The 27,360-nt window shown below is 44.2% G+C and overlaps 1 protein-coding gene across 1 annotated transcript in view; it reads left to right on the top strand.

Moving 5' to 3' along the window:
- Positions 1 to 22,241, top strand: part of LOC139653253 (protein sidekick-2-like) — a gene marked incomplete at its 5' end in the record, with an annotated part of 30,934 nt that extends 8,693 nt beyond the window's left edge. The window contains 15 exons of the mRNA XM_071530228.1: positions 664 to 799; positions 1,580 to 1,636; positions 2,301 to 2,402; positions 2,777 to 2,892; positions 3,353 to 3,539; positions 5,462 to 5,599; positions 6,085 to 6,294; positions 6,778 to 6,903; positions 7,865 to 8,029; positions 8,211 to 8,351; positions 10,011 to 10,149; positions 15,223 to 15,352; positions 17,103 to 17,111; positions 21,127 to 21,183; positions 21,819 to 22,241. Of these exons, the coding sequence (XP_071386329.1) occupies positions 664 to 799; positions 1,580 to 1,636; positions 2,301 to 2,402; positions 2,777 to 2,892; positions 3,353 to 3,539; positions 5,462 to 5,599; positions 6,085 to 6,294; positions 6,778 to 6,903; positions 7,865 to 8,029; positions 8,211 to 8,351; positions 10,011 to 10,149; positions 15,223 to 15,352; positions 17,103 to 17,111; positions 21,127 to 21,183; positions 21,819 to 22,241 (2,136 nt within the window). The remainder of the gene's footprint in view (positions 1 to 663; positions 800 to 1,579; positions 1,637 to 2,300; positions 2,403 to 2,776; positions 2,893 to 3,352; positions 3,540 to 5,461; positions 5,600 to 6,084; positions 6,295 to 6,777; positions 6,904 to 7,864; positions 8,030 to 8,210; positions 8,352 to 10,010; positions 10,150 to 15,222; positions 15,353 to 17,102; positions 17,112 to 21,126; positions 21,184 to 21,818) is intronic.
- Between the last annotated feature and the right edge of the window lie 5,119 nt (positions 22,242 to 27,360).

Genomic DNA, 27,360 nt, shown 5'->3' with positions numbered 1-27,360 from the left:
TATCTGATTCGCTGTGTATTGAAACCCATGCAGCTCTTAGAAAGTGGGCCCTAATGAGAGACCAGACAGTACATAGGGTATACTTAGACTGGGTGCAACACACTTTCACACACACCCTCTACTCTCTCAATCTCTCTCTCTCTCACACACACACACACACACACACACACCCTCTCCCACACTCACACCTGAATTAACAGGTCATAAAGGGGAAATAGGAGGCCCCAAGCCACAATCTCGGTTTTATGGAGAACTCTTGTAGAGTTTATAGGGATAGAGAGGTACTTGTTCTCTTTCTGTTTCTCCCCTCTAGGCCTGTTGTCTCTTGTTTAACCATGGGGGATTTCTCCGTGTGACTCACCTGTGGATGAGCTCAGTCTGTGTGGAGATTTTTTCTCAATTACAATTCGTCTCTCTATTGTCGCCAAGCAAAAGACAAAATATGGTGATAAAATGTAATATTACACTGGAGAAGCATACAAGGGAAATCATTTTTAAGGTGACATTAGCAAGCCATATTACCTTGAAAGGCAGAGAGGCACTAGACTGGAACAAAGGTTAAGACGGTACAGGAATGGGTGGTGCATTTCTAAGCTGTTTCTGGGGCTCAGTTCAGTTGAGATCCGCTGTGTTAGATATGAACTTATCTCCTTATGCTTGCAGCCCCCCTCCGAAGAAAAGATTAACGGAATCCTACTGGGTTTTCGGATCCGATACCGGGAGCTCCTGTATGACCGTCTCCGCAGTTACTCTGTCCGTACCGTCAACAGTCCCTCCACTACCTGGGCCGAGCTCACCGGTGAGGAACAACAACTGCAGCTAACATGACCAAATTATAGATATTCATAATTAAACAGGCTACGTTAAGATTTTACTCATATTAAATAGAAATAATGAAGGCTTTGGTAGCCCATTCCAATGCAAGCAAAACAATTGACTGGTGCCATATTGTAAACCATGTTATTAAAATGCAGCTCACAAAGCTCCACAGAGTATTGCTAATGGCTGTTATTTAAATTAATTTGATAATGATATATTTTGGAAAAAATATCCCACTTGTAATAGCTCCGTTGGTTTGAGCCAAGAATACACACTGTTGGTCTCCATCACTTTTCATAATTCATTTTTCCAGGTGTGAACAGCGCCATAATTTTTGCTTTAAGGAACTTCCACATGGGCCCATTTTGCTCCCATGATTTCCTGGCTGCTCTTGACACTTCCCAGCCAAAAGCTTTCATCTTGTGATTAGTAGCTATCAGCCACAGCCTGTTATTAGGTTTACTCAGGAGCTACTCTGTTTCTGCTGCTCTGTGTAACCTAGCCTATAATTTCACCCCAGTTGAGTCATTCTGGGTCTCTCTCAGAGCTATGATCACTCTGATTGTGTGGGGTTTTTATGTCAGCAGTGATGCTCTTCTCAACTACTTAAATATTGGCACTAATACAATGAATTGTCTCTCCACCACCTCCCTCTTCTTTTCCCTCTTCTTTTATGGCTTTCCTTTCCTGCAACCCCCTCACTTCTTGTCACACATACACACACATACGCACACACACGCACACACACGCACACAAACAGCTCCCTACAGCATACGGAATCTGAGCGATTCAACTATGACCCAGTACGAGCTGGACAGTAAGTTTTCCTATGTCTCTGTTTCACACTGTTTTACCACATGACAAATACACACCTCACACACGGATGCCTCCATTAACACATTTGCACACGCATGCATGACTCGTGCACACACTCTCACACAACCTCTTGTGTGAATGTGAGCATATATACACTCATCCACACACACAAAAGCTCACGCACACTCATATTAACTCACTGATTCAACCCAAAATCTAATTAAGTTAATGAAGCCATCTGTATGTTGGATCTCACCATATGTCTCATGCACCCAGCTGCCTTGAAGAGTGATACAGGAAAAGCAGAGTGTCAATTGAGTTAAGCAAATTAAATTGAGCTTTGGTTGCTTACACTCACAGCGAGTTCACACAGAGACTTCTGCTAAAGCCAATAGAAGCAGTCTGAACAGAGACATTTTGGGACACTGAGTACACAAGCCTCCCTAGTCCAACATACTGTTTGGCTTGTGCGTGTCAATTTATTTTGATAAGCACGACAAAACCAGATGGCCACATATTTCTCCTGTACCTCTGCACTGCAGCACTCAACAACCCTGTAATTATAGCCTCATATGAATTACAATGTCTTAGACGTCTTGCTCACAATACAAGCAGAATCTTCTGTGTGAATATAATGCATTCCTAATTGTTTCATCCTACTGTAGAGCTGAGCAAACACAAACGCTATGAGATACGCATGAGTGTGTATAATGCAGTGGGCGAGGGGCCAACCAGCACGCCACAGGAGGTGTTTGTGGGAGAGGCAGGTATGTATGCTGGTACCATTTAACCACGGTGCTTTTCCTGTCATTTCATTCAACACAGTCACAAAATGCTCAAGTATTTGACCACCCTCAATGCAAGAAAATTAGGCTTTTGCACAGCCACTCTTGGCAACCTGTGTATTGAAACTGTCCCCTTTAGAAGCATTCAGGTGTAATTTGTCTTTCTTGAATATCACGGTTTTGATTGTGTAGGTTGAAGAGCTTAGGATGAGGATCATTTTCCAGTTCTCTGCTTTAAACCGTAGCGGTACCTGCCCACACACAGAGCAGTGACATCAGAAACTAACACTCGTCTCACGCAGAGAAATTTCCTGGTCCATTAATGTAAGCTTAATTTGTGTGATGGCCTACCACAGTGCCCACAGCACCCCCCCAGAATGTGGCCATTCAGTCAGCAACAGCGACCCAGCTGGATGTGACATGGGAGCCTCCCCCTGTGGACGCTCAGAATGGAGACATCCAGGGCTACAAGGTAAGACTCACTCTGTTGCACACACTTAGTAACATCCTATGTCTTGAATACACTGATGGGTGCAGAGCAACAGGTTTTATGGCCCCCCTTTCCAATAACTGAGATTCAATGATATTCTCTGTTCTGTATTTTTCATCCTTTTTGAAATATTTAAATGGTATTTGTTGTTGTGGTTCAAGACAAACTACATTTACTTGATGTTGAACACAATTAAATGCACATTTTTACATTTTACATTTTTTAGGCATTTAGCTGACACTGTTATCCGGAGGGGCTTACAATGATGAGGTTCTCTTGCTCAAGGACATATTCACAGGGCTTAAAAGGAAACTGCATATCTTCACCTCAAGGGAGATTTGGAATGGGTTCTGCGTTTTGATGATAACGGAGTTATAGCCAAATTCCGTGAACAGCAACTTTGGATATATGTATGTGTTTAAGCTTTTCTTCGTCCATGTAGGTTTACTTTTGGGAGTTCCAGCGTAAGAATGAGACGGAGAGGCTGCGGACCCTCTTCATGCCTGAAGGAGGGGTGAAGCTGAAGAACCTGACTGGTTACACAACCTACATGATCAGCGTGGCCCCCTTCAATGCTGCTGGGGATGGACCCCGCAGCCCCCCAACAAGGGGACGCACTCAGCAAGCTGGTAGGGCTTTCCACTAGACACCAATACACATTTATATTACATTAAAACATTTTGGTGTTCAGATAGTGCTCTTGCCCAGAGTGACTTAAATTTTGTGCAACAGTAGAAAAAGCTTCAATTCCTAGTTAATATTAGAAACAAGTAATGACCACAGCACCCAAAAATATATCTAACTAATATTCTAGTACTAGGTAAAGAAAGAAGAGCTGAGGACAAAAAATAAAATACCAGGGTCAGGGGGGTGACACTCTCATGCAGAAGCAATGGCATGACTAAAATAGACAAATTAGTGCATGCATGGTCACATTCAATCATTTGTCAGATTTATGTGCTTGTGGTGGTGAAGTTAGATTGGAGGACCCTGCGATGTTTCACAAAATTCAATGAGTCAACCATCAGAAAAAAACAATCTGGGATGTTTCCATCCCAGAAAGAGTTTCTTTGTAAGCTTTAATGTGAAGATGATGTTAATCGTTGCTGTCAGCATGCCAAACAATGTTAGCGGAACCACACACCGAGCATAAGTTCCCAATCAGCGAGCTCATTCTGGAGTCATCCGCTGAATCTCCTATTTTGTTTGAAAAGCGGATGGTATGAAAATACTTTGGAGTGAGCCTTGGAGATGTTATGTCCACAGGCACGCTATGGCTAAACCCCCGTGGTTCCTTGGCCAACCTCCCCCTCTCCCCCCATCTCTCTTTCTCTTTCTCTTTCTCTCTCTTTCTCTTTCTCTTTCTCTCTCTTTCTCTTTCTCTTTCTCTTTCTTTATCTCTAACTCATGGACTTGAATAGCACTAGAGGACAGTTGCCAGATTATTCTTCCCCATATCCACCCCTTTTTCCTGTGTACACTCATTTCCAAATAAGTTGTTTTATCCCCAAAAGCCCCTGCGTAAAGGCAAGATTTCATTTTTTGCAGTTTTGGTGTTTTTAATATCTCAGAGTTGTAAAAGGAAGGAGAAAGGATGCACTCACAACTTCTTGGCTGGTCTCATGGACCACTGCCATAGAGAAGAGGAAGCAGATGACAAGCTGGATGGGGTTGGGGGGGGCGGGGGGGGGGGGGGGGGGTTGCACTGCGCTGATAGTTAGACCATCTTTTTTTTATTAGACAAAGAGGCTTTGTGTGCTGCAAGCGTCTCAACTCCTGCTCAACCAGTTTAAAGACAACAGGGCCAACTGTGTTTCGAGCACAGCGGTGTCACAAGCTCATTCAACTGTAATGGGGCCTGGAGCCTGAGGCTGGCCATTATGACTGTGGACTAGTATGACCTGGGTCAAACAGTATTTCAAAATAATGCCTAGCATTTGTTTTAACGTACCAAAAGGGTGGTGTTGACCGAATCAAAACACGTCAGCTAGTCTCATATAAGTTGTCAATCTCAGACAATTACACTAAATTGATTTACAAATGCTTCCCTGCAATTGTCAAAACTTTCTGGTACTTATTGTCCTATGTGGATAAGTCCACCAATCTTGTTCCACAAGTAGACTTAGCAAACCATGAGAAGGATTGGTAAATATTTTTCAACTCTGGTCTAGAACTAACTGACCTGAGGACATCTGGCACTAAAACCTAAAATCTAAAACCTCTCCAGGGTTATAAAGTCACAAAAATAAATCTATAACCCTGAGCCTTTGCTATAAGCTTCCCTCTGACTTATGATATTTGTAGCCAGGCTGTATTATAGGTACGTTCTGTGCCTTCTGTCTCACAAACTGACAGACTTTTATGCTGAAACAAAACTGCATGCACGTGCGCACACATATGTGCACATACTGTATGTGCATCCACATGGCCAAAGACAGGTCGTTTGCATGCCATCAAAGCAGCTGAAACAAAAAATCCCTTGTGTCTGCCTAGTTTTATTGACCGTTCCCCATATGTCTGTTGACCTCTGACCTTTGTGTGTGCATTCCAGCCCCCAGTGCTCCCGGCTTCATCCACTTCAGTGAGCTGACCACCACCTCGGTCAATGTGTCCTGGGGCGAGCCCACCTACCCTAACGGCATTATCGAGGGCTACCGTCTGGTCTATGAGCCCTGCACCCCAGTAGACGGTAAGCCCCTGTCCTTTACCCATCACACCTCTCTCTGCTCAAAATGGCTGCTTTTTTCTGGAAAGGGATTATGCACACTGCAAGATCTATTGAAATTACTCTTAATTATTGATGATTACAGATGATGATTATGGGTACTATATGGAATTTGACCATATTCTTTGTTTAGGGCAACCTAAATTGGTCTTAATCTGGTCAAAACCTTGTGATGTGCATTTATCCTAAGCTAATCAGCTAACCATCACCTTGACCCTAAATAGCTCATGTATCATTGCAAACCTTTCTGACATGTCTTCAGCTATCATCATAATACATGACGAGAATGGCAAAATTGAAACGTGTTTCCCATTACTAATTCCATTACTGGTGCGTGTGTGTGTGTGTGTGTGTGTGTGTGTGTGTGTGTGTGTGCCTGTGCTGAGTGCGCTCCCATGTTGCCTGGCCTGACGTGTAAGACCCGCTCTAAATGTGGTGTGTTTGTCCAGAGTCCTCAGTGGCCTGTGCCGACTGTCTTCACTCCCCCTCCCCCCCAGGCGTCAGTAAGATTGTGACGGTGGACGTGAAGGGGAGCGGCCCGCTCTGGATGAAGATCAAAGACCTGGCCGACGGCGTCACCTACAACTTCCGCATCCGGGCCAAAACCTTCATCTACGGCCCTGAAGTGGAGGCCAACATCACCACCGGCCCAGGAGAAGGTAACGGCAGCAGATGTTTGTTTGTGAATGGCTTTTTTACTCATCTGCCTCCGTGTTCATAAATCCTGTAAGAATATGGTACTGATTGAGAATAATTGGCCATAGAACCACATGACTATGTAAAATGTATTAGTACTTGAGAGGTAAACTGGTCGCAGATCGGCACTATTCTAAGACACAACACTTATTGTAAGATACTTGATTGGGTCTTCATTTTTGAAACCAATATATTTGCAGTATTGCAGTAAATCCAAACTGTTGTGAGTATAAATGTTACACATCACCTTGAAGAATTCAACCTCTACTTTTACAAGGAATGTACACCTTACTGCAGCTTACAGTCTGTAAACAATGACATCTATGTCATTCGACTGAAAACTCAACAGATGCAATATACTGTATATGGTTCTTTGTTTGTGGCTTCATTTATGTGACATTGGTGGACCTATTTCTCTAACCTTTAACCTTGCTATTCCTTCTCAGGAGCCCCAGGACCCCCTGGAGAGCCCTTTATCACACGCTATGGTTCAGCTCTCACCATCCACTGGGCCAGTGGAGACCCGGGACGCTCCCCCATCACGCGCTACGTCATCGAGGCTAGACCCTCAGGTGCGTGCCTCCGCTGACACATAATAATACAGCTATTCACATGAACCTGTAAGCTTAGTCTTACGTTTGCCTTGTTGCTAATTTGATTAAGGAAAGTGGTGGAAAGTGTCAACAGATGCTGCACCAGAGTGTGTGTCACTGGTATTTTAATGGGCTATTGATTGCAGTGCAGCAGTTGAAACAAATGGCATCTGGTTTCAGCTGTGATTGACAGTGCTTGGCAGGGTTAAGGGGTTGATGGATGGTAGGAGACTCACAGGGAGCGATGGATTACACCACTGCAGGGTGGAAATGGGGGGTTGGGGCTACTTAGTCCTAGATTTTAAGGAGGTTTTGCACGGAGGATCGGTGGTAAAGTATAGCTTAAACTAATCCCTATGGATGATGAAGATGGTTAAACCAACCCCGGACCCCATCATTCCCCTTCATCTCCTCTTATCCAGATGCCAAGGGCCATGACACTCTCCGCAGTATCCAATAACTGGCCGGCTTAGTGTAGTCTTCAAACTGAATTACATCAACTTTCCTAACTTTCTCTGGAGTTTAGCAGCACTGAGGATAGACTCCGGTGCTTGTTTATGTTTGTGTACTCCATTAGGCCAAACTTGTACTGAAGTTTATGAGCACCCATGTGTAATGGATGGCCTCTGACAGATTTTCCAAAGCAAACAGCAAGACATCTAACATTGCTTCATTTGAAATATGGCTGCACCACTATTTATGATGTAGATCTGGCTGTTGTAAATTTTATGGGAGCAGTGAAATTGATGGATTGTATAATATTTGTGAGAATTATGAATTACCCTGGATGCTGCCAACCAGACTGGGGCATTACATCAAGCAAACATTGTAAAACAGCCTGTTAGCAAAGACATATTGACATTATTCAAATGTTTTACAACTTATCATAGTCCTGCCTGACCCATACTCACTTAAAATTTCCTTCTTTACTCCGACATAGATGAGGGCCTGTGGGATATCCTGATCAAGGACATCCCCAAGGAAGTGACATCACACACATTCAACATGGATATACTGAAACAAGGGGTCAGTTATGACTTCCGGGTCATTGGGGTGAACGACTATGGCTATGGCACTCCGAGTCTTCCCTCTCCGTCTATATCTGGTGAGCTGTCATGTATTTGTTGAAACATAATGAAATACCAGTATACTCTCTTGAAATTAAATTTATTGCCAGAACCAATTTAATTCCCCAAGGTAATTTAGACATAGCAGAAGATATGACCGGTTGAGTTTTGCAGATACAATGAATTTGTTGTCCAACCAAAGTTTTGTTCCTCCTCCAGCCCAAAAGGTGGCGCCTTTCTATGAAGAGTGGTGGTTCCTGGTGGTGGTGGCTCTGGTGGGCCTGATCTTCATCCTGCTGCTGGTTTTCATCCTCATTATTAGAGGACAGAGTAAGAAGTATGCCAAGAAGTCTGAATCAGGTGAGTGCAGACGATCGCATGCACAATGATATGGAGCCATGTAGCTTTTGTAGAGGCCACCCTGCCTTGCATCTAACACAGTGGTGTCCAATCATGTGCCAGTCAGGGCCAAGATTCTGCAGGTTTTCCTTCAACCAAAGCTGATTTCACTCATTAGCACACCTTCCAGCAGAGAGCGAGCACACACAGGGAGCATCTAATTAGTGAAATCACCCGGTGTAGTGATTGTTTGGAAGGAAAACCAGCATACTTTTGGCCCTCTTTGGCACATGGTTGGCCAACACTGATCTAATATATTAGTATTGCAAGAGAGCAACTGTGCAGCAAGCATGTAAAAAATGGGACATCTGCAATGCCTATATCTGTACACTAGAATACCATAAATACACTAAAGAGGGATTTGAAGGTACAGTAATAACATGTACATAAATTTCATTCCAAGATGAGACATCCGTTTGAAAAAAATAACTGTGTTAAAAACTTGCAATTGAATATTATTGAAGGAGCTGACAATCTTAACTTTTCGACCTTGCCTATAAAATAGTGTGATTTAAGGAAATATAATGAATATACTGAGCAGTGAACTTGAGTTAACATTGTTTGGGTATATTCTGTTTTGGAGTGAATCAGATTATTGACTGAGCAGCAGAGGCAGAGAAAAGAAGAGAAAGACAGAAGGAGAGAGGAGGGGGAGCAGGAGTAGGGGGCATACTTGTCCATTCTGCTCAGCTCTGACATCAGCGGGTATTTCCCTCAGCTCAGCACTTCTGCCACGGGTGTTGTTGCTGCCAGGCAGGGGAGGGGAGGGCGAGCCTGCGGGTCACTGCCCATCTTTTTGACTGACAGAGGAAAAACAAGAGGCTCCTTCTCACTCCAACACAAAGACACTCTCATAGCCTCCACATCCCCCCTCTAGGAGTCTGGACCAGGCCAATGGAGCTACCCATTGCTTTCTCTTTTTCTGTGTGTTTGCATAACCACCACTTGACCTCAAGTAGTCCTGGAGCAATGCTGGCCTCGCTATGTTCCCTCATAATTCTTAGGATAGTTGAAAGTGTTCTTAACCTGTAACATAGCAGCCAATGGCCCATCCAAACATGAATCTATTATAAAGCGGCATGGAAGGCCTTCTTCTCTCTCCCTCAGTTCATGGGTTTAGCAGATTGATCTATTGTAAGGGACACTTGGGAGTTGAGGTGAAAAGGTTGTGTTATTGTCCATTCGAGTGTGATCCACAGTCAGTGTTTACATAGAGATTCACACTGTAATGAATGTGACCTGAGCCAGTAGGGACTGTGTACATGTAATAACCTAGGTCTTTCAGAAATATGGGTCTGTACATTAATTCGTTCGTTCATTCATTCATTCGTTCGTTCATTCATTCATTCGTTCATTCATTCGTTCATCATTCATTTCATTTTCATTTCATTTTTTCTTAAAATCCTTTCATTTTTATCCATCCATGAATTATTTTTTTCATGTATCTGTTTTTTTTTTTTTTATCTATTAATCAATTCAGTCATTCATTCATTCATACACTCATTCACTCATTCAGTCACTCATTGACTCACTGATCAGTTCCATTCATTCTTCCATCCACTAACAGTCTGCCTGTCCCTCTGGCCTGTGGTCACACAGTGTCTCTCTATGTGTGTCCAGGTAACAACTCCAACTGTAACGCCCTGACCCACGGAGACATGGTCAGCCTGGACGAGGGGCGTTTCCCCGCCCTGGAGCTCAACAACAGGCGCCTGTCTGTCAAAAACTCCTTCTGCCGCAAGAACGGAGTCTACACCAGGTCAGTGGTCTGCACACACACAAAACAAGCTTAGGAGCCAAATAATTTCATATTTTCCTATTGTTTATGCAAGCAAAAAAGCTTTAATATGCTCATATTGTTTATGCAAGAAATAGCTTCATTTGAAATGTAAATCAAATAACAATCTGGGTAGATAATTAGGTTTTCTGGGGGAACTTTACCTCATGCCTGAAAATGTATTCAGCTCTGTGGAAAAACCGCTCTCCTCCTGACAACTTGGACAGCCTTATTAAATCCACTGTTTCCACTGTAAAAGCAGTATATAAAAAGAATGCCTCTCTCCTAATGAGCTTCCATACTCCAGCGAGCCCCCAGCTGTAAGAGGTGCAGCATGCTGAGGTCCTGACCCTGTCTTCAGTCAATCACTGTGACTGGCACCTGGGCTGGGCTGGGACTGTGGCTGGCACAACACTGCAGGGACTGACTCGCATATGTGAAGTCACATTTAGGATCCTATACTTCCCACTGGATTACCTGTTTATGTAAGGTGTAGACCTAGACAGCTGCAGTCATTTGGTTGAGGAGAGTTGAAAAGTGTGTGTCGGTTTGTCATCAGCGTGGCATTACTGTATGTTATATGGATGGAGATATCATTGTGCACAGTGGCACTGACTGGGTGATATAATTAGGTGGAGGCAGGTGCACTCTGATGCTTTGCCGAAAGGAATTAGCCTCCTCTGTGTGCATGTGTGTGCATATTGTTTGTGAAAAGTATTTTACATTACATTTTGTGTGTGTGTATATGTGTGCGTACATGTGGATCTATGTGTGTGAAATGTGTTTTTGTGTGTGTTTGTGTGTGTGTGTGTGTGTGAGTGTGTGACCTTGGGGGAGGATCAAAGATGGTCTGGGTCTTTGAGGAGCTTCCAGGCAGCTTCCCGTCACGTCTCTGGCTTGAAGGGGAGGCAGGGAGTGAAAGAATGCACAGATGTACCTTCAGGATCAGCGCTCTTTGAACTCGGCCCACAGTAGAGGTGTAGGGATCCCAACACCTGAGCCTCCGATTATAGATTAATGCCGTATCCCATTCACTGGTATCAGAATACAAAAGACAGGATGAAGGCCTCTGCGTTACAACAGGATCAGAATATCTTAATGACAGTCTTTTAATTCTGTTTAGAGTTTGGTGGTAAGCAGATATGTGTCAGATAGCAAATACTAAATTTGTGGTTGGTTTTAGCCTACTTAGAGGTCAGATGGGCAGGGTTTACAATAAGAGACAGTACAGCGAGTGACAGAAAATGTTATCACAATGACAGGAAATATTTTGAAATTAATTTTTGTTTGCTTTTGGTGATTGATAACTCACTACTTGAATTGTCAGTATGCAGTAAAACCCACCCCTCTGGTACAAGCAGGTTAAAACAAATGGTAAGAAGTATTTGCCACTACACAGACCCAAGTCGACTAGTAACTAATTACAACTACTCTTGCTGCAGTACTTGAAGATTGCTTGTTTTGACTACTTTTAAAAGGCTGCAGTTCATTTACATAGTAGCACTAACGCTTAAATCAAATGTTCCAGCTCTCCACCACTGGCTCTGTTGTAAAAGTTTAAACAGACAATCTGGGTATTATGTGCTCTTACTGATTACGTAAGACATTAGCAATCCAGGGCCACTCTTGTGTGAACTTCTGCTTGGAATTACACAGAAAGGATCCAAATGAGTTTTGTGGCTGAAGTTCAAGATCCGACAGATAAATGTTTTATTGCTGTTATGGTGAAGAGAGTAGGATTAACAGTTTCAGTTCTGTGTTGCTTTGGAGCATTGCTTTGCGGTAGTTTGCAATCCACTTTGTTTTCAACCTCGCATATACTGTATTTAGACATTGGTTTTGGGTTTGCGGATGTCTCAGCGAAGGATATGGAGTTTAGATGAACATGGTTTTAAACACTCTGAGTGACAAAGCTGTTGAATGCTACAGACATGTTAATGAGTCCCTACAGGCGATTGTGGGGAGAAGACAAGAGAAAGGGGTTGATATTGGGTAAAGAGTGGGGGCAGATTTGATTTCACCCCCTGCCTCTCATTACTTACCCCCTGGATTTAGCTATGAGAGGATCAAGTTGACCCCCTCCCCATTCATGTGAGAGAGCTGATAAATTATTTACGCCTCGCTCAACAGTGTATGCGAGTCAAGGAGAAGGGAGAAAGTGGGGGGTTACCGCTGTTGAGCTGAGCTTCCTCTGTATTTTTAAACAGGCAGTTTATCATAATCTCCCAGTGGGCTCACAATAGCATTTCTTCACGTTGGCTCCAGCTCTTTGTTAGGCTGTGGTAGAAGGAGGCTTGCTGCAAGGACCGCTGAGGAATGCATCTTAGTAAAGGTTACAGTGGAGTGTGGAGCGCGCAGATTTGTAAAATAAGTCCCGACATGAATTCAGGGTCGTGATTAAGACTTTGTGGTGATGTTTAATGAGTTGGACTGTATCTTAGAAAAATAGAATTATTCACATCTCTGGGGGGAAATTCACCTGGCCACTTGAAAGTCATATCAATAAAAAATATGTACGCTCAACTATGTAAGTGTTGTTGGAACATGAATGATAGAAGGTAGTTGGAAAATACTAACCAGGCCTGGGTCAAAGAGTACTTGTAAATGCTTGTCATGATCAAAGCAAAGAATTCAAGTCAATATTATTTAAATTTCTTTGATACAACTAACCTTGATGCTATGTAATTTGTCCCTGATGCATCAAAACCCATCCATACTCCATGCAGGTTAAAACATTACGTTAAAATATTGGCAACTACTGTTTGACGTCGATGTGATGCAGACGCTCTGTCCAGGCTGTGATGTGTAACAGCAGGAGATAGTGATGGCAAACAGAAAGATCTGAGCCTGCTCAGCATGAGAGCGTTTTTGCCCTTAGTAGTGAGGGAATCAAAGGGCTGCATCTCTTATCAGAGTCCTCTGTCCTTCATCAGTAATGGAGTGTCCTCATGTTAGATTGTCAGCAAGGTCAGATAATATGTCCACACAGACAGAGGCACTCAGGCTCTCCCTCTATCTGTCACACACTCATGCAAACATGCACACACGCACACAGAAATTCCACACAATTTATGCAAATTCTAATACATTGTACAGTAATAGCTCTCCATTGTACACGTTTCACTCCTCCACTCAGGTTAAGTGAATTAACGCTAATCTAGTTTAATATAACTCATCGAAGGTAATTGAACTGCAGCTTGCTTCCTGATTTCCCAGTGGGGTTGAGCCGGTTTGCCGACACCACACTCAAAACACCACCCCCTACCTACGAAAACTGTTGAAATTTACCCACAAATTTTTTTTTTTTCAAACGCTTTCAAAATATATTTATTTGGAAAATACTTATGCAAATGTCTGGTTTTTGAGCTGTAAAGCGGCTGTGTGTGCCGCTGCAGCTCCATTGGCAGCGGCTGGAGGCTGACAGTGTGGCCTGGAAAGTCAAGGAGAGTCAGTATGTCCCAGAGCTCTCGGCCAAACCAGCACCAATCAGCAAAAACAGATGGCTGTTTGTTTAGCAGGACTGGGGACAGTGGAAAGTATGGAGGAGCTTAGGCACCGAGAGCGTTCTCTCTCTCTCTCTGTTTCTCTCTCTGTTTCTCTCTCTTTCACATTTAGTTTAAAGAACCCCTCAATGGAGCACACCATTTTGGGGAATGTTTTTTCCAGTATTTTCCTCTTTCTCTGACCTCATTTTGCCTCATGTGCTCTTTCTTTCAGCTGGCATAGGTACACTCAATACCTCCCCTCCATCCTATTCTCATCCCACACTCCCTTCAAGGATCCTCCCTTCGATCAGTACCCATCATTTATACCCTTGAAACTTACGGCACTTACCTCTGAATGAGACATTTGCTTGGTACCCATGATCGCTGAAGCATGCCAGTTATAGTATAACTCCGCGCCGTGATTCATGTAGGCTGTGATAACCTTTGCCAGAGCAAAGCCTAAAGCTCGCATTCGTTTGATGACCCCTTGAGCGCCACAAGAGTTCAATTTATAATTTAGTCACAAGGGCCCAGTGCTTTGACATTCCACCGCCCACAGCAAGGACTGAATCAGAGGGAATTATTCATCCCAGGAGAGACTGGCTGTGGGCAGTCAGCTCATGGGTGTCCCATGATTCTCATCAGGTTGCCCTCCTACACACACATGCACACACACACACACACATTGACAGGAATACACATGCACATGTGAACTTGAAAACAACCACTCACTGTAGTGTGTAGTGGAAAATGAGCACAGAGTTTCCCCCTGTTTCAAAGTGTTATCGTGCCTAGAGCCATTGCTTGACTTAATTTGATTATCAGCGTGTGTATCTGCTGAGAGACGGGGGATGGATTTTATTCTGCAAAGTCTATAGAGAAAGGAGAAGGATGTTTGAACTTAAAAAAGGTTTTCAAAGGGCTATCACAGAGTGCTAATACAATTTAGGATAGGGTTCAACAAAAGTTTCGAAACCACATTGCGTGGTTATGGAAGAGAACTCAGGACATGAGAATGGCAGTTTGACAGGTTTATTCAATCTGCAGGTTGGGAGCCAAGGAACTTAAAATCTGTATGATTACACAGAGTTTTATAGTGTTTAATATTCATGATTATGTTAATACAGATAGAATATAATAAAGCTATTGGTCAAAAACTATAAGTTCATATGAACAGGACTGAACAACCAATCATAATTATAGTTCTAGCACTTTAAGGAGATGCGTAATAAGAGGTGAGCAGCTTCTTCTACAAGACAACAAGCTATTATTTTGTCAAGGCCACTTAGCCAGTGTTATCTATTAGATTTGGGCATTTGCACAGTCTAGGCTCACAGTTCTGTGAGAAACACACAAGATGTTACTTTAGAGTTTAATGGTATAATGGTGAAGCAGATTCAGTATTCTTGAGTTTTAGGGTTAGGGGTACTTATGGTGTAAATATGGGTCAAAAGGTTACATAATAAGTGGGCATATAGGAACGTCGCTTAGTATAGGTACTTTTCCATTTCTTCCTCCACATGGTGAAGGACACAAATCAGTTGAATGATTTTGATCCTTGTGTCCCCAGGTCTCCTCCCAGGCCCAGTCCAGGCAGCCTCCACTATTCAGACGAGGACGTCAGCACCAAGTACAACGACCTGATCCCCGCCGAGAGCAGCAGCCTGACGGAGAAACCCTCCGAGATCTCAGACTCACAGGTGCAACAGCAACACTTGTACACTATATTGTCCCCTATACTCTCTGTCAATATAAAAATGTGCAGCACCTGTCTGTATAAAGTGTCTATTTGTTATTATACGTCTGTACCTGTCTGTGTTGCCCTCGACACACTGTCATCTCATCGAATTCAACCTGTACAGTGTTTTGCGTTGATTTACCCTGTCCACATGGTGTCTTCTGTATGCCATTCACATTAATGTATACGGCCTGCAGCGTTCGTAAGATATAGCTACAGCAGGGCAGGTGGAGAGATGAGAGATTAATCACTTGTGTCAGCGCACCGGAGGCAAAGCGGCGTTTAGGCCAGGCGGTGACCTGTGGAGAATGTCACTCTGCATACATCCACCTCTGATCCAGGCCACTGCACTCAGCCACAGCTCTTATTATGTAAGACAGTGAGGGCCGACGCACTCAGCGAGGTGTTATTTTGGGACTTGTTAAGTATTAAAGTTGCCTTTCCAGCCAAACTTTCAGTAAAAGTCAGCCAAAGTCAGTGGAAACTGTGAGAAAAAGCAGGATCTGGGATTTCCACCTGCTCTGTTCTTGGGTTGGACAGCCTCTTTGGAGCAGAATGTGGTCCAAAATCTAGGTTTGCATTGAAGCTTTAGAAGGTTTAAGGTATCGTCCGCATTCAAGCAAAGCACACACTGGCAGGACTAATAGATGGTGGCCTAAAGGGATCCATTACCTCCACTATTCTCTTCTCCTTTGACAGCCATTTCCCAGAATGCCTTTGACCAGTAGCCTCAGTCTGCTGTCTTGGCGTGTGCTGAACCAGAAAGCTCTGGCCGAATAAGTGACTGTAATCAATGAGCTGCACCTCTCTCTCTCTCTCTCTCTCTCTCTCTCTCTCTCTCTCTCTCTCTCTCTCTCTCTCTCTCTCCTTCCATTGATCGGTCTGTCGGCCACCCACGTCTCTAATTTCCAAACTTTTTCCTTTCTTTTTCATGTTGTGTTTTTTCCTTTCCTTTTTTTCTTTTATCTGCCTTTCCTTCCCGATGTCTTTGCGTTTGTGTTGTTTCTGTTTTTGTTTATGTCGCCTCCCTCCCCGGCACTCTGTGGTTTTGGTGAAAAGGCTTACGGTCCGCAGTCTGGTTTTGATCCTAGTCAGATGAAAGAGTCAGGGGGAAGCGGTCCTGAATTCCCCGGGTTTCAGGCTTCCTTCAGTGTTTTCTTTCATCTTGGAATTCGTTACTCCAGGCCTTTCCCGAATGATCTGGGAATATCTCTCAGCTAAATGCGTCCCTAGTGTGAATTCCACAGCCAGAAATCTCTCCCCACCTGGCCTTATCAGGACCTAAGCCCCCTTTCCAGATCAAATGAAAATCTCCCAACAATGAATCGCTATGGACAGGATCTTTCCCAGCACGACAACATCCTCCGAAATGAAGCATTTTGACGTTTCATCGCCCGTCTGACATATCTACCGTTCACACTTGCATATTGTCAAACATGGCCCGAATGCGGTGTCTGCCCCCTCAGCCTGAGATGACAACCTCTGCTACCACACTGCAGATTTGGGGGACTGGCGTCGGCTTTGATGGGCTAAAAGACACAGAGCCGTGCCTGTTCCCCCGGGGTTCCTCTGCCATGCCCCTGACAGGACACCATATCAACACCGAGTGGTGCCTTCGAAAAACCCAGGAATGTCCTTTGAAGTTTTATTGAGCGGATAACTCTGAGCTATCAGTGTGACTTTGTGCCGTCTGTCTTCTGTAAACCCCGGAGGCTCCACCGGCAGGTATAAGTTGACTATTGTCCTCCTCCTCAAGAGGGGATTTGGAGGAAGCTAATATGGGCTTGGCAAAGCAACGAGGCCACCGTTAATGCACCACTGCCTCTCTGCAGGTAGAGACTTTACTGGCTTTTACCGAGGAGTATAAGCTTTCTCATCTCCCAAGGTTGTTTCTGTGGCACTGCCTTTGTGTGACACTTAAGGCTGAAACCGGTAAAAGACAAATGATCTCATCTCTGAGTCACTGAGAGATGGACTGTAGATTCTTCTCTGTACAGAATGGTATTCCGTGGGAGAGAAATAAATATGTCTGCTTTCTCTCACACACGCTCTCCCTCTTTCTCTCTGTGTCTATCTGTCTCTCTTTCTCCACCCTTCCTTGTCTTGCTGGCTACTGTAGCTCTTTTGGCTGAGGCTCAACAGAGAACTGTAATGTTTGGATTGTCTCTAGTGACAACGCACCACTTTGTTTTGACTGGCCCGGTCTGCAGCATGATGTCACAGCCCAGAATAGAAGAGAAATATGAGACTGTGAATAAACTAGATTCTTTTTTTTTCATAATTTTTTGGCATCTGTGTTTTATGAGACAGAGGATAGTGGAGAGAGACAGGGACAGTGGGTGAGAAAGAGAGGATGATATGTGATAAAGATTAGATTCGTCCCATAAACTATATTCTTATCAAGAATTAAACTGACAATGGATCACAATGATAAGACTGAATGACCTAAAACTGGGAGTTTTGCTCGAAAATATGTCTGCCAGACTGGGACAGCACTAAGGCCTGACATCACACAACAGGACAGTGAAAAATCCCAAATCCCTTTGATTAATATTGTTCTCATGAAGCGAAAACACTCTGGTGCTGGTGAAAGGGGATTGGAGCTGCTAAGGAGGCCTATATCCCTGTCTGTTATGATGATATACAGCTCGACTCAGACGCAGCAGGCATCTCAGTGTGCTTCCATAAGCATGTTTACATCCTCCCAGTTCCATTTTTTCTCCTCTCTCATCTTTTTTTTCCCCTCCCCATAAATTGACACAGACACAAATGTATGTACTGTAAATATGTCAGGACTTTCTAATCTGCAGTTAAGGGATGTCATCATGATTAAAGACTCTATCTGACAGAGCACCCCCACACACACACACACACACACACCCTCCAAACCCCCTCCCACCCCCCCATACGTTGTCCTTGTCTTTGTCTCTGGGGACCCCCCGCTGTTTTCACTACATCAATGAGAGTGAAATAGCACAGCCCCCCTTTTCTCCCCCACGTCCCTGTAATAATCCATAACTGAAGGACAAAGGACTGGCCCACTCTCTGGTATTGGGGTATGCATGTACCGCGGGGGGGATGGGGGCCCAGCTAGCCATGAGTAGGTTGTCTCTGTCTCACGCCATCTCATAAAGCCTAGTCAAGTCAAAGTCAGATTCAGTCACAAAGCATTTTTAACTAAACAAGCTCATCACAAGGTGCTTTGCAGAACAACATGAAGGCAGATAAAAGAAAGAGAGAACAAGCACGTCACAAATTTGAAGATGTGAGGCCATAGCTTGTGTTCCAGTGCAGCGCCTGATGAGTAAAGCCCTATCAGAGATGACAGCTTATGCCATTTCTGCTAAACTCTAACCACCGAGGTCAAAGGTTGAAATTCTTCGAATTAGTTTGTCTCTGTGCCTCGACACCCGTCTTCTCTGCTTTTGTAAGCAAGTGCAAATTTATCATCATAATGAGCAATTTATCTCCGACAAATAGGTCAAGTGATTTTGACCTGTATTTGATGTACTTCCCTTGTCTGATTTTTTTCTGTTTTCCAGTGTTTTTCTCCCACATTGTTCTCCCTTTTACGTTGTTAGCACAATTGTAGACAAGAAAAGACAGGATAACTTTATCATACTGGTGCAGAAACCAAATGCTGCTGTCAACATGAAAACCATATTGCAGAGATCCTGAATATCAGCTTTTTTAAAAAAAAAAAATACTGTCAAGAGGATTCAGTGATTAATCCCTCTCTCTCTGTGTAATTTAAAGTCCTAGTGATGAAAAGAAATATTTAGTAATCGACATCAGTTGGCTGGTATGTGTGTGTCTCACACTTATCCTCGCTTAAATAGGGTGGGGGTTCCCTTGAGGCTTAGGTGCGGAGCTGCATTTCATGCCTAAAGCCTGTTTCTTTCACAGCATTCAGCTCTACTAATTAGCTTGTAATGTCTTGAAGTGAGGAGCTGTTTCACAGGCTATACTGCCCCAAAGGCATATTTTCACGCATCTCTTTTTCCAGTGTAGGTTCCTCAGTAGGACCCTTGAGTTTTTTCTGACAAGGACTGGCAATGGACCGAGAGTAATGGGAGGCAAGATTGGAGTGGTGTATACTTGTCGCTAGAACGTTTCAAGAGAAGCAACATCTGTTTCACACACTCCATGGCTGAGCTGGGGTGGGCCGGAGTAGGATGCAATCCACTGTGTCAACACTTGGACTACGCCCGCTCTTTCCCACTGCCACACATGGGCACGTACACACACACGCACACACACACACACACACACACACAGAGCTGGACTGGTGCTTCATCTTTTGAGGCAGTATTAATTCCTTCAGAATGAGGTAATGCCACTTGAAGTGGCTCAAAATGTCTTGTTGGACCACAGTGAGTGGCTCTTGTTATTGTCTTTTTGTGTTCTAAATGCACTGGCATGACTGGAATGCCTTTCAACACTGGTAGGTCTCAAGTGCTCACAATGGGGCAACAATATTACAAATGGACACACACACAGTCATTGATGCCCCTCACAGTCTGAAGTGCCTTTACTGGGAGGAACACTTCAGAGAAACATATAAATATAAAGCATGATCATCTACATGACAGTTATTGCCAAGCAACTTAAATCAACTTCAGACTGTTGAGGGCCAAATTGGCAGTGGGATTGCTTTGCACAATGTCTGCTTTTGATTCATTTATGGGGAAGGAAGAGAGAGGGGGGGGGGGTTTCCTTTGGTTAGGAATCAGAGAGAATCAAAGAAGCGTGACCTATCTTTCCTATAATTCATCACGAGCATTGTCTACTTTGACATTTGTTAACTCTGCTGACATATGTTTAAAAAAACAACCTCATATAGGGGTTTAGCATATAGGAAACACGTTGCATGTTGAGAGGCGGGAGGGAGGAGAAAGGGGAATCTGATCCTATAGCCATATGTATCACATATGTGCTGTGCAATAGCCAGCAAGAGAGCAGCGTTCTGGAGTGTGTCAGTCTACATGCCAGCACCCATAGCCGCATGTGAAAAGAGGGAACGTGATAATATGGGGGGTGAGAGAGAAAAGAACCTTGAAACACTCAAAATTATCACCACCATCTCTGTGGTGTACCTGAAATCCAAAACTGTCCTGAAAAGAATGGGCCTTTGTATCTTTTGTAAGATACTTAATGCATATCCCAAGCTGCCTCTTTGGTAAATTGGCAATGACTATGCATTAGGACTGACTGTCTTAGTTTGTGGTGGCCGGGTCATTAATCACAGGCTGTGACTGGTCAATTGGCAGCTTCCTTTCATGGCAATTAGATGACCATGAGCAATCCCCACTGAGTGTTAAATGATCAAGTTGCTAATTGTGTGACAGCTGGAATGTTGCAGGACATGAGTACAAAAGAGTATCTAACTCGGCCCGCAGCAAGGTGGAGGGTCAGTTACTAGAATGTGCTGAGGATGATTGTCATTTCTCTGCAGACGGCTTGGATGGAATTCAAACTGACTGTGTTGTGCAATAAGGCATGAAGGGAAATGACTGTGGTCTCTGTTAGAGTGGGCTTAGGCTCTTTAACTATGACCGCCTAAAAGCGCACTTTCAATATCTGTGGATCCAATGCAGGATCAAAAAATATATGTATACATATATATATTTACAGTATCATCATCATCACTGTGGCTCATTGGGATCATTGCAGTCTTGGCCATCTGTCATATCTCTTTTATGGTGCTTTAAACCCCATTGTTTTGTTCACCCATAGGAGGCGCTGGTGTTTTCGTATGGGACAGGTGGCCTACGTACACTTCCACTGCATTTGGTGAGGTTCCTGTGGCTGCCTGCTTGAGTGTTTGTAGCCAGATAGGTGACTGGTTCCTACTGCTAGTCCCCCATCCAATCCTCTCCCTCAGATTCCTATTGTAGGTTCCTGTGGCATACTGTGTTATACAACACCCTGCCCTGTCTTGCTGGTGTGTTGTGTATAGTGGATACATAGATCTTCCATCCAGAACCTATAGCTGGATCCAGTGACTGATTGGTAGATTAAGTCGAAGACCTGAAGACAAATTGACCTTTGCCGTCTTGTGTTGATGGTCCGTTTACAATGCACGCTCCAGTAACAAGTCATCCTTTTGTAATCATGCTTTAACCATCTCTTCATGTTTTTTGGTGTCCATTTGTGTTCACGTGCTGTGCTGTGAAGGTGCGTGTGTGTGTGTGTGTGTGTGCGTGTAGGCGCGCGTGCATGTGTGCGCATGTGTGTGTTGTTCATACAGGGGTGAGGGCGAATGACTTTTGGTGACTTTTCTCTGAAACTCTACAATAACTCAATAACCTCATGTCCATTTGCATTTAAAAGCCTCTCCGCATCTCTAACCGCCCCACCTAATCGCACCGCAGAATTTAACCCACGCTAACTCCACACACTTGTGTCTCCTCTCTCCGTCTCAACAGGGCAGCGACAGCGAGTACGAGGTGGACCCCAACCGTCAGAAGACCCACTCCTTCGTCAACCACTACATAAGCGACCCCACGTACTACAACTCCTGGCGCCGCCAGCAGAAGGGCATATCCCGGGCGCAGGCCTACAGCTACACCGAGTCCGAGTCGGGCGAGCCGGAGCACTGCGCCCCGCCTCCCCTGCCCCCTCTGCCCCCGCTGCCGCCCCAGCTCAGCTCGCCCAGCCCCCAGCCCCAGCAGCCCCAGGGTCAGCCCCAGGGCCAAGGCAGTCTGTTCAGGCCCAAAGGTAGCCGGACTCCCACCCCGTCCCAGCAGAGCTCCAACCCCCCCAGCCAGCACAGCACCCTGTACAGGCCCCCCAGCAGCCTAGCCCCCGGCTCACGGGCCCCCATCGCTGGCTTCTCCTCCTTTGTGTGAAAATGTTGAGAAGGACATAGAAATTTCTGAAAATATTTACCCGAATCTTGTTGAAGGAGAACGTGGCATTACATAACATACAGTCAACCCAAATAAGTCAGTTGATTCTTTCTTCCTTTCTTTCTTTCTTTCCATGACTGCTGTTTTCATTTTTTCTCAAGGTTTTTTTTTTCTTTCTTTTTTTACGTCTGGTTTTGTTTTAAGTCATTCTGTATACATCCGGGATAAAAGTATGATAGTTTTTGTTGTGCTTTTTTTCCTCTAATGTGTGTGTGTGTGCCTGTGTAGACTTTAATTTCTCTCACCAGTTACTGAGATAGCATCTACAGCATCTTTTCACTTTTGTTTTGCCTTCTGATCGATTTGCATGACTTCTTTTTTTTGTTTATTTCTTCTTTTTTCTTTGTTATACTTCTGTACACACATTCAAAAAGTTAAGAATCTCTTTGATTCTGTACAAAGTCGCAAGAATCTTTGAAAACATATATATATCTATATATATACCTAGAGGACAAAATGGAGCTGATCCAGACTCGGATCTCCAGTGATTGCATCGATGGAGACTGATATAACTATATGATGGAGCCATATTGTGGAAGTGAAAGGACAAGTGTTGGAGAGATGGATGGATGGATAGATAAACTGGATGTACAAAGGAAGTTGTGAAAGACAGACATGGAGGCGAAATTCAGGCCAAATCCAGCTAATTTCAATGTGTTGGCCTGCCTTGATTGGTCCGGAGACATTTCAGGGGACATTGGAGAAACAATCATTAATTTCCATGGAAACGGCTCACTGGCCAATAGCACACAAACACATAGTCTGACAGCGTTTGGGCATAGCGGGTCAAATGTCAATGCCTCTGTGCTGTGCCCAAAGGATCCTGAGGAGATATGAAACAAAGTGTATATCTGTGAAAGTGTTTAAGTCCTTGTGAGTGTGTTACAGTGGATCAGAGATGCCTTGATAGAGGAACGTATATTTATGAAACCCGGCGCTGTTTGTGACAGAACTGCTGATGCTGTCCGTGACTATGGCATCGTAACAGCTGGCCTGGCGCTAAGAGAGCCTCCTTTTAATCTTGACAGATATGGGCTGTGAATTCATTTGCATATACCACCCGTATTTTTTCCACCCTTTGCTGTATCCAATACACACACACACACACACACGCACACACATCCCTCTCACTCTGCACATGCCCACTGCATCGGTGACGTCGCGCTTTGAAATCCAACTCGAGAGTGGAAGTCAAAACAGGCTGCGTCTGAAGTGGTCTGGGGCTGTCACATGCGGGCACAGCTGCTGGTTCTGCTCAAACTGTATGGAGGGCCCCTTTTGATAAGAAACAGAGAAAAGATTTTTTTTTCCTCTGCTGGTACAACTGTTCTCTGTCACTGACCGCCGTCACGGGGCAGCGTTGAGCCAGCGCCAAGAGATGATGTCATGGAATTGCCTCACCTCTCCCCTTGTGTAATGAACCACTCTCTACAACGCAGGTGTAACTGTACTGTCCCAAAAACAAGACTGTAGAATGCCTGTGTGCGTGTGTATATGCGAGCGCGTGCGTGTGTGTGTGATTACACTTCTTCTTGCGTAAGCTTTACAGAGCATTCACTGTGTGAGACTGTCCTGCAGCAACTGTAAACCTTGCCTGGAATAACGCCGCAGCAGGTTGGCACTGTGCTGCCCCACTGCAAGGCACACTCATAACGCTATAGTGAAGACTCAGTGGTGTATTCCCAGTTTTCATAGTTAAAAAAAAAAAATATTCTCATCTGCTTTTTTCTCTGTGGGGTGATTTCACTGTACGCAAAAAAAGCTTATCATGCAGAATCTGAATGAATATATGATCACAGTACATTTCCAAAATAAATTATTTTTCAATGGCAGCGCTGCTGGTACTCAATGGCAAACTGTACAGTTTTGTGAAGGGAAGGTGGGAGGAGGGGAAGAGTGGAAGCAGAGGGGTAAGAGGAGGGAGGGAGGTGCTGAGAGGGGAGGAGTGAAGGATGGGTATGGGGAGGGGTGTTGAATGCTGAATGGCCTTGAAATTGAATTCATGTGACCATGGTAACCTAGTCTAAGTTGATGCAGTAAACAGTGAATGTGTAAGATACACAGGGAATACCTTCCAAAAAGTCACATGTGAAAACCCACATGTGAATTCAAAACAGATGTGCTTTTTGGACACATGCTGGTTACCTCCGCCAAGGAGGTTATGTTTTCGGTGCTGTTTGTTTGTTTGTCTGTTTGTTTGTCTGATAGCAGGATTACGGAATAACTACTGGCCCGATTTTCATGAAACTTCGTGAAAGGGTGTAGCATGGGCCAAGGAAAAACCCATTACATTTCGGAGCAGATCCGGATCCAACTCACGAACAAGCAAAAATAGCACAAACTTTGGCGGAGGTCTGCGCTCTCCAAGTGCCCTTCTAGTAACCAGAAATTTGCCATGTTTTCACCTGTGAATTGTCTCTTTGCTTGTGAAATTATATGTTCACCTGCAAAACAAATATTGCCATAAATAATAGCAGGTGAAAACGTGCAAAAAAAAAGAAAAAAAAAACTTTTCACCTATGAATTCAAATGTTCACATCTGATGTAAAAACGTTATGTCAGAATACAACATGGAAAAAAATTGCTCTCATATGAAAACCAAAATGTGTCCAAAAAGCACATGCTTTGAACTGATGTGGGACATGACTTTTTTGTAAGGGATACCACATAGCAACATATAGGAGAAAGTGTTGGCCACATTAAAGATTGGTTTCTCTGAACCTTTTGGTGAACTTGCACCAGAACCAAATGGGCACAAAAAGCCCTATACTTTTATAAACATATGTAATATAAATTATAAAAACAAAACAAAACACTAAAAAGGACAAAGTTATTGTGTGGCTGTGGCTAAGGATCTGATTCCTTGTAGTCTCTGTGTGTGTGTGTGTGTGTGTTTGTGCTTGCGTGTGCGTGCGTGTGTGTGTGTTTGTTTTGTGTACCGATACACATGAGGTGACGATGGCCCATTAGGTGGTGGAATTCCACCTAACCTGGTGTCCATCAGCTTTCCCATCAGTGTTAATGGGCAGCAATAAATCGGATCAGTGCCGGCGCTGTGAAATCCTGTTATCTGGCTGCAGCTGTCCCCTCCTGACCTTTCCATCGTCCTCTCTGCTCCTGGACAGACACCTACTCCATCAAAGTGAAGGCACACGGAACATTGCATCCCCCTTATTTTGCGGCCTATGTGTTCTCGGTGGTGATGGGAAAAAGAATTATGTCTTGTGTTTCTCCATGTTTTTCCGCCTTTCTTCAGCGCTCCCTCTTTCTCTCTCTACCTTGCCCTCCTCACACACTTTTCTCTTCATCCAACAAACAAGGCCAAACAAAGAACCGCAGACCACCTACAGTAGGCTGGCCCGGGCTCTGGCCCTCCTACAGTTTTTATTGTGTAGATGGAGGGATTATCACAAGTGACAGCGCTCATTGATGTCAAAAATGACACAGCAGGCATGAATGAAACTAAATCGTTCAGTAGCTCATCATTTGTTCCCTGGTCTCTTTCCGCCAACCACACTGGCTCAACTGACCCTGTTAAAACCCATCAGATTGCACATTGAGTCCTATCTGTATGCAATAGGGAATGATATCATCAGCAAAGTGTCAGAGATGTCCCAATACTAGGACTGTCCTAACACATATTTACAATGACGCTCAGCACCATGTTGTTCAGAGACGATATCAGATGGTGTTAGATGCTAATTGGATCACAGTCAACTTGATCCAGGGCTAACCTACTAAACACACAGGCGTGAGGGTAGGGAAGCGATTGGATTGGGTAAGACAGGACAGGGAATTGGAACAAGTGCACCCATCGCGCTAATCCCTTTTTTGAAAAACACAGGGGAAATTTCCCTCCGAGAGAATGACAGACAGAAGGCGTTTCAATTGCTCAAATGTTTCCCTCTCTCTCTCTCTGTCTCCCCCTCTCTCTCTCTCTGAAGAAGGAGAGAATGACAGAGTAAAGAGGGAGCTGGTGGTCTCCGTTAAAAGAGAGATCCCAAGGTGCTAAATAGCCTCAGTGAGCTCTGAGAACCCACAGTTAGAACATTAAAAGATCCTGACAGAAGGTGTAGTTCAAAGGGCTTTGAAACCCTGCATTTAATTGCCTCATTTGGTTGGTGGTGGGCCTCACTAAGGGCGGTTTGGGGATTTGAAGAGGATATGCTGGCAGTTGGAGAAAGGAAACTAATTCGGGAAAGGGACCGTTCCCTGCCTGCAGTTCATGAATGCATTATGCCATTTAGAGGCATTATTTTGGTGGGAGCTAAAACTGGGTTGAAGCTTACTGTGCATTGTGGGAAAGCACGTGGTACTGATGCTGTTCGTGTCTGTCTAGCCATGGGTAACCAGTTTGGTAAGGCTCTTTACCCCAGCCAGCTTTCCTTCTCTCAGCTCCAAGCCATGATGGGGCCTCACCCCTCTTGGAGCCCGAGTTTGGACGGACACTAGTTTCCAGGGTGTGTAGTGTGGTTCAAGCTGCACTTTCCAAGTGAGCTGAATAATTGGGGCATATACTGTAGGTCACTGAAATAATTGAACGAAGTCATATTTAGTACATTCATTATGGTCCTTTTGAAGTAGCAGTTGTCCATATGTGGGTCAGTCCAGTTGATATTTTTCCATTTGGAAAAGAGGGCCTCTCTGCCCCCCATTCTCTTCATGTTTCTGTATCACAACACAAGCTATGGGCATTATATAACAAATGGTACAAAGGCACACAAGGAAGTAATCATTTAACAAGGGGCCTGTTGCGGGGTAATGTGCCGTCAAAGTTTTGTATTCCTATACGGCCTTATTGAAGTTCTGAAGGACCCAAAATGAGCTGGCCCTAAAATTCTGCGCCACTAATTGGTCCATTATATAATGTTTAGGACCTTGATGACATTTTCAGGTGGTCGAATCAGGCTGTAACAGACAGGGGGGCGTCAGTGACATAACAAGTGTTAAAGTTCACACATGAGGACCAGGTGACCGTGTTGTAACTATATTATACTGCCAGACATGAGCCCATTTCTACCTGATCTGAATGTGTTACGCATCAGAGGTTGTAAATTTA

Source organism: Centroberyx affinis, unplaced genomic scaffold (genome assembly GCF_046629955.1).
Source record: "Centroberyx affinis isolate AG114_WGS23_722 - 3 ecotype Tasmania unplaced genomic scaffold, CSIRO-AGI_Caff_v1 ptg001905l_1, whole genome shotgun sequence".
Taxonomy (NCBI): Eukaryota; Metazoa; Chordata; class Actinopteri; order Beryciformes; family Berycidae; genus Centroberyx; species Centroberyx affinis.
This window is presented reverse-complemented; position numbering and strand designations above follow the sequence as displayed.